Raw genomic sequence first — 9,499 nt, 5'->3', positions numbered from 1 at the left:
ATGGCTTTAAAATAGTGCTTGTTTACAGCGACTTAGGTAGGTAAGCATAGGTAATTTGCACCTAAGCGAAAATGAAGAAGTGCGTGTGAAACGTTTGGCGCACCATTTATTGCGCACATACCTACCTACCTATACATATTGTCACGAACTACTTAACAGTCATGACAATAATATCTCATTCTCAATCAATGAACATAATACACATACGTATTCACAAACATTACTATGAGGTCTCACAGTAAGAAGAACTTCATAGGGAAGTAAACTTAAAAAGTTCCATAAAAATTTAAAAAATCATGACCCAGTTATTATAGGTTAATTTTTCGTATGCTTTATAAAGTTCAATTTAATTCACTCGCTCGCTTTCATCGAAAAAGTGGGTCGGAGTGTTGTAAATACAGAAATGGACTTTCAAAGCCTCCTAGCTGTAGTAAAAGGGACCTCACTCTTTCCCAAGAGGGTTGGTGAGTGCGCACTGAAAATATTCAAGGCCCGCGGTTTTTTGAAGCACCGCGAAATACTTAGAGCCATTGTAATATGGAGATTGCGCTAGCATTCGTAGATAGGTAGGCGCATGCGCGCTGGTGAAATGTGATTAACATAAACAACACTGTAAATCTGTGTTTATTGCGATAGATTTTCTGGAAAAGTTATGTACCTACGTTATACTAGTTAGGTAGTTACTTACTCGTATGTTCCTTTTTGACGGCATTTATGTAGCTAGCTTACCTATAGGACCACTTAAAGACGGTAGGTAATCACTGTAAAGACGGAGTTGCTAGTTTATTCTTCAAACTGCTGAGATGAGTGATCTAACAATAAATCAATCTCGAAGATGAAGTTCGATTCCCGAGCAGCAAACGGCAGCGAAAACAAAATAAGTAGTGTAAGTAAATGTCTGTAGATCTACTCGTATAGTTACCGTAAAAGACACGATCTCACGGATTTCCACATGAGCTAGAAAACTACATTATAGAGTAAATCGCTTTTGCCGGCCAGTCACCCCTTCCATCCTATATCGAACATAATTCCATTTGACTCGTCTCAGCCCGGGTTCGAAAATGTAACCTCGTTAGCCGGGGCACGACACTTAATGACGTCAAAGATGCTGGCATCTATGTGTTTCTAACACCGTAAAGTTGCTTGTTTTTACGTTATAATGCTTATGTAAATATTTACTGAAGCACTTACCTACTAAGTAAGTAGATACTACCAACAGAAATTCGTAATCTTGCAAACATTTAAGGTCAACACTGACATCGAATTTGGTGAGGTGAATAAACTTATGCTGATATCTTTGAGTCAGAAGTGCAAGTTAAATAGTCTTTGGGATAACTATTTTATTTATCAAAATTCAATAACGCCGATTGACTCCTAATTTGGAAAGCAGTTCCTTAGTCAGCTACGTGTGTGGATAAACAGTCTACAAGACCTTTTAGTCTTCAGTCGTAGAGTTCTAATCCACATCCCGACATAAAGTAGGTATACTTATTGTTTTCATAATGATTTAACCTATTAGAACTGAACAAAGTAATTTTCCAGATATGGCGGAAAATTAGATCACAATGGGAATCCCTCATTTACTTATATTAGAAACACGAAGTAAAACTTTACACCATAAAACTAAGTAATAAGATAAATAAATCCCATCAAAAACAATACTTGTCAAAAAAACCAAGTCTCGCAACTCAGTTGTTCTACGGTAAAAAGTTGTGAGATCCATGTAATACCAAGTCCAGGCCAGGAAATCTTTAACGTTTTACATAAATATATTGACTTGGCCATCGCACTAAATAATTTAATTTACACGTGTTTTCATGCGATGGCCAAGTCAATATTTTATGTAAAACGTTAAAGATTTCCTGGCCTGGACTTGGTATTACATGGATCTCACAACTTTTTACCGTAGAACAACTGAGTTGCGAGACTTGGTTTTTTTGACAAGTATTGTTTTTGATGGGATCTAGTCAGTGAGTGACAAAATTAAGTAACTTTGACCCGTTATAATTCTTAAACTACTGGTTCAAATTGAATGAAATTTTAAATATACCGTGTCTTTACAATTCCTGCATAGCTAATGAAAATTCAGCCTTCTAGTTTTATCCACAACGAATTTACAGGCGGTCGAAAATGGCCTGAATTGCTTCGAGAAAAGGATGGTACGGCCGTGCCGCTTTTTTGCTCGACTTGGTGGGGGCACTGCCGTGCCCCCAGATGTGAAAATAAGACATGAGTCACTAAGGCGATCGTCTCAATTAGCAAACAGACGCGGACTACCGATCAGTATAAAGTCATCACAATAAAAAACCAACTTCAGTCGCTAAAGTTATTGCAAGTAACATGGGAATCACTGTAAGTAGATTAATTATTAGTTTGGTTGTTTAGGAAAAGTATAGCTCTACTCTAGTGCGTAGCAGTTGTGAAGTGCCTACTTAGTATGTGGTTTGAAGAAAATCAGTGTTTGTGAGAACCTCGACTGGACCGAGACTTCTTACTGCGTTCGTTTCAGCCAAATGACGTCCACTGCTGGACAAAGGCCTCCTCCAAGGCTTTCCACAATGCACGGTCCTGCGCTGCCCGCATCCAGGCTCTTCCCGCGACCTTTACGAGATCGTCGGTCCACCTAGTAGGAGGCCTGCCCACGCTACGTCTTCCAGCCCGTGGTCGCCACTCGAGAACTTTTCTGCCCCAACGGCCATCGTCTCTACGAGCTATGTGCCCCGCCCACTGCCACTTGGTTTTAGCAATTCTGCGAGCTATGTCGGTCACTTTGGTTCTCCTCTTTTGTCTCTTACTGCGTAATTTTAGATAAAAGCAAATTAACTACGTGCCTGATTTTTTATGTGAACCACAAATTGGATAATTTATTAATGATCTAAACTGCTTGTTAGATAAAAACACAACTACCTAAGTATACCTGTATTACCAGATATTAAGGTAGTACTTATAGTCTCTAGGTGTCCTGTAGCTACTGATTCTATATTGAATTATTTTCACTCATAAAAACAAAGAAGCTCCATTTAATCCTGTGGGACGTGCATTGCTTTTTTTAACCAATATCCGCGCTAATGGAGCGGAGTCAATTCTTTATTCCTTTTTATTCAGCAATTTCCGGAATTGTATTTTATATCTGTGTAGAGTTAAGTAAAGACAAAATTAAGAGGCTTAATACTGATAAAAATAAAGGGGATGCACCTGCCCCTTCTTTATAGCATAGCATATTCGCAACCGATCATAACAAAGTCCTAATTTTTTCCCCTTTGCGACTTTTCAGATAAATATCACGTTGTTTCTGGTGCTATTTTTATTACAAAACAGCTGGTCCCTGGAAGATAAGGGAAAAGGCGAAATTTCAGCATCTTCCCAAAATGAGCGGAGCCATCTAGAGCCAGATACTGCGCCTTTATCAAGAGTTAAAAGGCAATATGGATATGGATATGGACCTTACTATGGAGGGTGTAAGTGTTGTTCAATTTATATTCATGTTGTTAATCATCTTACTTTAACTTTAACAAACGTCAAAAATTTGTCAAACTTCATACAAAAAACACCGGTTATCGTTGTAAGCCTAGGCGCAGACCATCGATTTTTCGTCGGCCGATAGTTTAGTCGGGCAGTTGATCAGTATGAGCATGTATGGAAGTACGTACCTATCTACATTACACCGATTCGATTTGGTCGATTCTCCATACAATTTAAAATCGGGCACAACTGTCGACCAACTAAAAATAGGTGATCTGCGCCTATAGTCTAATAGTTACAGTTAGAGTTATATGGTACTCAGCCCAAGTATTCTTGGGTAGGGCAAAACTGAGTGAGTGAGTAAACAATAAAGCATTGTGTAAGTAAGTGGGGATTTATAAGCGTCCTATATTACCTACTTACTTAACTGATTGGTTGGAAATTGAGCATCCCTAAAATTTTAAGAGAAATCTTAAAAATATTTTTTTACAATCCTTTGCTACCGTAAAGCATAATATAATAAAATCGTAAAAAATTAGGTAGGTAGGTATCACTTAGTAGTAAAATACTGAAAAATAACTAGATGAGACCGTAAATATCCCATATCTTAATATTTTTTCTTTTTATTCCAGATCGCCGTCCGTACCCTCTACCAATAATATTCGGTGGAGGAATAGTTGTCGGAGGATACGGTGGACGAGGTTTTGGTGGACCAGGTTTCGGTGGGGGATTCGGTGGAAGGGGATTTGGTGGTAGAGGTTTTGGCGGAAGGGGCTTCGGCGGCGGCTTTGGTGGGAGAGGGTTTGGCGGCTTTGGTGGGAGAGGCGTTGGCGGTTTTGGTGGAGGACGAGGTGGTGGAAGAGGATAATAACCTGACGATACAAATAAAACACTTCTATTTATTATTGTTTTACTTCTTTAACCCAAACTATCCTTCTAGAAAATAAGCAATATTAGCCAGAGGTCAGAGGTCTTTATTCCTTCCCACCAGGTGCAAGTTCTCTGAGTTACCTATAACCAGCTCTGTTCAGTCAGATCTCAAGTGATTAGACAAGAGCAGTCGTTCATTAAGTAGGTACGTAAGTACCTAGTCGGCAAAAGAAGTTAGTTCCTTAGTAGGTATCTAAGTAATGTTATTGCACTGACGAGGATAAAGAAAAAAACTAGAAAAGTTGCGCAAGCGGTGCAAGCCATAAAATTTTGTGTCCTGTAGGCCTTTTTATCAATTTTTCCCATACATTTTGACCTCGATAAAGTGCCGTATATCACGGCGCGCATCCTAGCCCGGCTGGCCGTTTCTAGCCCGGGGGTTTAGGGTTTCCAACTTCAACAATCTTCTTTTGCTAATCATATGGATTGTAATTTGAGGCTATTAAAGACACTATCTTAGTACCCAACTACCTACCTGTGTAAGTATTATTGTATCCGATATACAGGGACAGGAACTACATACATATGACCAATGNCGAGATGTCACGTTTTTCTTAAAAACGAAGAGCACCTCACATCTCAAAGCGCAGGTGGCAACTGAACTGTCACAGTGTCGAAGCCAACTAGATCGCCGAACGAGCCAGCGCTATAACGTAATATTTTGTCTCTTTCTCTCATAGTATTGTTGTTTTTGGAGTAACAAATACCCTGTTTTTGGAGATAAAAGAACGCAAGATCGCGGTTCAGAATTTCGGTAAAACAAAAAATCGTATATGTCGAGATGTCACAGTGTCGTCGCAAATGGGCGACATATCTATAGTTCTATAATATCATTGCATATGACATAATAGGTGAATTTTGGACGTTGGTGTCTCCATTTTATTTTGCCAGTTTTCTTGGTACTACATTCCAGTTCTGCGACTGGAACAACACGTTAAAATAATAACAGCTGATTTCCTGACACTAATGACATAACTTTTTATGGAAGTGTCAAAACTGTCAAATATTGTAGTCAATGTCAATCAACTTGTCAAGGACAGCGTGTTTTTCTCTAACTTTTCTACATAGAAAAATTAACATTTTGGTAAGTATTAGTGGCATCAAACAAGTTGCACCATTAATGATACCGGTTTCGTAATATATATCATTAAATCGGCATTCTGAGCAAGTTATATTCTACTTTACAGCCATGGACGGTGCGTACGACGAAATCATCTCGGATAACCCTTTTTTTGTGGAACTGAAGAACGAATATACGAATTTATTCCAACACTGCATATCCCAGTCATGGGTTATATGTGTGCCGCGAATTGGAAGTTTGACCACGCGGGTTTTCACTGTAGAAGATTTCTGTGCCCACATACTTGTGCCCAGCGACGAACTACCAGAGACCAACTATAGTACCCTAACAGAAAAACAAGTGACTGTCTCAAACAAAGTTATCACGCTCGAAGTCACTAAATCCCTGCCCCTGCAGAGCCACATACTTTTTGAAGAAACATTCTATACAGAAGACTTCCTAAAATATAAGGTATGGTGCATTGAGTCTCCCCTCGAACCGACCAAAAATGTTGGCGACAATACAATCACTAAAGAATACCTCATGTCTATAAATGATTGTATTGACCTACTATGGACACAAGCAGCCGGCCGACAAGTTCTCGATCAAATTGAGCACAGTGTTCAATTGTTTTTGAAGAAGCAACCATCACTTCCTATTGCCATAGGACCATTGAAAGATGCGGTAAGTGAACTCTACACCCAGTGCCTTCAGTATGCATTGCAGAATAGAAGATTGAGAGAAAAATCAAAAGCCTGTAAACAGATACTTGAAAATATTAAAATTGCTGTGGAATGCTACATGCAACAACTCCTTTTTGATTCAATATTCAAGCCAATTTGCACTTGCTGCTCCTATGAAGACTCCCATCTCAACAAAAAGATCAGAAACATGTATGACATCCAGCTTAGAGATTTAGATATCAAGAAGGAACTCTACCATGCAGTGCCCAAAGCAAAACAAATTCTTTCCAAAATAGATTCTTATAACACAGTGCTAGAAAAGGTCCTTTGCTTGAAACAAGCTCTCAATGCGATCAACAAGAAAGATAGCAGCAACAATGTTGTTCTTCTAACTGCTGATGACTTGCTGCCAGTTTTTGTGTTCCTTGTAATTAAGTCTGGTTTACCAAACTGGTACAGCCAACTTACTTACATGAAGGAGTTCCGCTTCAGTGGAGCTGGAAGAGGTGATGCTGATGAAAGTGCCTTTCTTATTACTACTTTAGAAGCTGTCATAGAGCATATACAATCTGGAGCATTAGCAGGGCCACCTGATCCTGAATCCTACTACTATGAAAGCAATCTTACTGAAGAGAATGTAAATAATAGGCAAAGACGAAGCAGTCTGACTGAGTCAATATCAACTTCTGATACCAGTTCCAGAGATGAAACACTCGAATACATATTCGAGTTGATCAAAGCCAATCATACAGAACAAATCCAAACCATACTAGTTCGAAACCAAAGACACCTGGAAAGCATTCAGGCTAACGACAATAATATACTTAAATTAACATTAGATAATGATTTGCTTAATGATGATGATGACGATGATGACAGTGAAAGTGAAACAGAAATCTATCAGAAGCTTTGCCATCCTTTGTGTAACTGCAAGAAATGTTGCAGTAAGATTTCAAAAAACCTATTGAAGACTTCTCCAACTGTTTATTCTAGAGACAGCCATGGCCTAACACCCTTGCACGTAGCATGCATTCATGGGAAAGCAGCTATCGTGGAAATACTCATTGAAATGAGGGCAGAAATAGATGCTACAGATCTGAATGAATGTACTCCATTACATTACGCTGCTTCCAGAGGACATCAGAATGCACTGTTGCTATTAATACATTCTGGTGCAAATATAAATAAGGTAAATATTGACAAACACACGCCACTTCACTTGGCTGTAAATAACGGTCATTTGAATTGTGTCAAAGCACTTATCTACTTTGCAGAGCATAGCAGGAAAACACTTGTGATCAATGCAGCGAATGAAATTGGAAACACTCCTTTGCATCTAGCTTCAAAATGGGGTTACGAAGGGATAGCACGGCTACTTATAGAAAATGGAGCAGAACCGTCTCTACAAAACCGATATAACAAAACAGCGTTTGATTATGCACATAACTTGAAGATTTTACAAGTGCTCAAGTCAGTTACACCAAATCTGTATGAATATATTCACATCACAAGTACAGATGTTAAAGCTTTAAATTGCAGAAATGACAAAAACATTAGTAACAAACTTCAAAAACTTAATTTAAAACACAAGGAGAACCCATCAAAGGCAGTTGAAAATTTGAAGTTAATTGATAGGATACTGAGAGCTATATCCTATGGTGATGTTAAGCTTGCCTGCTTTTATATGAATATTAATTATGCTGCTTATGTTGACAGCAACAATTATTCAAGTGATTCTTCATGTCACCCTCTGTGTGAATGCCAAAGATGTAAGAAGAAATCTGAATCTTGTACAGATTTTGATGTGAATTTTTCAGATTCAAATGGGTTTACTGCTTTACATTACGCTTCCCGTTATGGGTTAGACGAATTGTGCAATATCCTCATTCTTAACAAAGCGAATGTGGACTGTGTGAATAAGAAGGGGCAAACTCCTTTACACTTGGCTGCATTGAATAATAAAACTGGTGTGATTCGAGTTCTACTTGACAATGGGGCCAATATTAATGCTATTGATAATACAGGGAACACTCCATTACATGACGCTAGTGAATTGGGTAATATAGGTGCAGCGAAAATCCTTATTTCCTATGGCCCTAACTTGACAATGTTGAATGGGTCTGAAAAGTCTGCCTTGAAAATTGCTAAGGATAAGGTGCACTTGACAATAATTGACTTGATAGAAAAACATGCCAGTAACTTATAGTCACATCAGGATTTAGTTATTAATGTAGAATGTAATATTTAATCAATACCAATGAATCAGCATTATATTTTGGTGTGGTTATATTTAAGGAAAAATGATAGATCTAGCACATTATTATTGTCATACACCTCCACATATAAACTGGTGGTGTCATGGTAAATGCATTTTATATTTTGTTAAAGTATTACAGCAACTCCCAAATGTAACATTCCAAATATTAATATTTTACATTCCCTATGCCTCTTTCATAGTATATTTTTATAAATGACAAGCTCAAAGATAGGCTTTTGCACAAAGCAATATTTTTTGATAACGCACCTCACCCAATGCCAAAATAATTGTATTTGTGCCATACAATTCTTAGCCCACTGTTATTTTACTAATCTGCTACTTAAGACTGATATATAATAATTAATTAGGAATTGTTTTGTTTTCTTTGTGTAATTTGAATATAATGATCATAATCATTTTTATATTGTGACAAATTAATAAAGGTTTTTATTGCATGTATCGCCTTTTAATGATATTTGATTTTTTATACTATAATTTATGAGGTAGAACAGAACTAAAACACATTTATAAATGTGATTGTTTTACTTTCCATAAAATATTACAAATATACAAACAGTTTGAGCATCAGTACACACATCATTTACAACAATCTTGTGCTGGTTTGAGCCTCACAACATCAGGTATTTACATGAATTGATATTTTAATAGTTAAAAGTCAAATTAAATAATTGTGAATAGAATACATCCTATTCAGAATAGTTTACAAAAAAAATCCAATGAATTAGTAACAGTAATAAATGTATTTCATTAATATGTCTTGCATTTTACGATTTAGTTCCAACGGGACACAATTTCAACGGGACACATTTTCAATCAGACACATTCCCACGTGGACACAGTTGCAAACTGACACAATACAGTCAGTCGAATAAATGAAAGTGAAATGAAAAATATAAACATTAAAATAACTATATTTTATTACAATTAAAAACAAAATTAAATAGAAATAAGCATCTTCGCGTACTTTCCATAAATCAATAAAATAACCTAAACATAACATAGACCTGGCTTTTATGAGGGGTAGGAGGTCAGCTAAAATTCAGATTTCGTGACGTTTCCGCACATAGATATGGAAAGACTAGCGGC

General features: G+C 37.4%; 2 protein-coding genes across 2 annotated transcripts; both read left to right on the top strand.

Annotated features, from left to right (window-relative positions):
* Positions 1–2,254: 2,254 nt before the first annotated feature.
* Positions 2,255–4,353, top strand: LOC114358619 (glycine-rich protein 2). The gene is made up of 3 exons (XM_028312637.1): positions 2,255–2,352; positions 3,275–3,458; positions 4,095–4,353. Exons 1-3 carry the CDS (start codon positions 2,341–2,343, stop codon positions 4,328–4,330), a joined length of 432 nt encoding a protein of 143 aa, XP_028168438.1. The 5' UTR covers positions 2,255–2,340; the 3' UTR covers positions 4,331–4,353.
* Positions 4,354–5,406: 1,053 nt separating this feature from the next.
* Positions 5,407–8,417, top strand: Varp (putative VPS9-ankyrin repeat-containing protein). The gene is made up of 2 exons (XM_028312635.1): positions 5,407–5,476; positions 5,580–8,417. The coding sequence occupies exon 2, from the start codon at positions 5,582–5,584 to the stop codon at positions 8,339–8,341; it is 2,760 nt and encodes a 919-aa protein (XP_028168436.1). The 5' UTR covers positions 5,407–5,476; positions 5,580–5,581; the 3' UTR covers positions 8,342–8,417.
* The last annotated feature ends 1,082 nt before the right edge of the window (positions 8,418–9,499 follow it).

The sequence above is a fragment of the Ostrinia furnacalis genome, unplaced genomic scaffold (assembly GCF_004193835.3).
Source record: "Ostrinia furnacalis isolate ACB-3 unplaced genomic scaffold, ASM419383v2 OfSCF4053, whole genome shotgun sequence".
Lineage (NCBI taxonomy): Eukaryota > Metazoa > Arthropoda > Insecta > Lepidoptera > Crambidae > Ostrinia > Ostrinia furnacalis.
The sequence above is the reverse complement of the archived record's forward strand: the minus strand, read 5'-3'. Positions and strand labels throughout refer to the sequence as shown.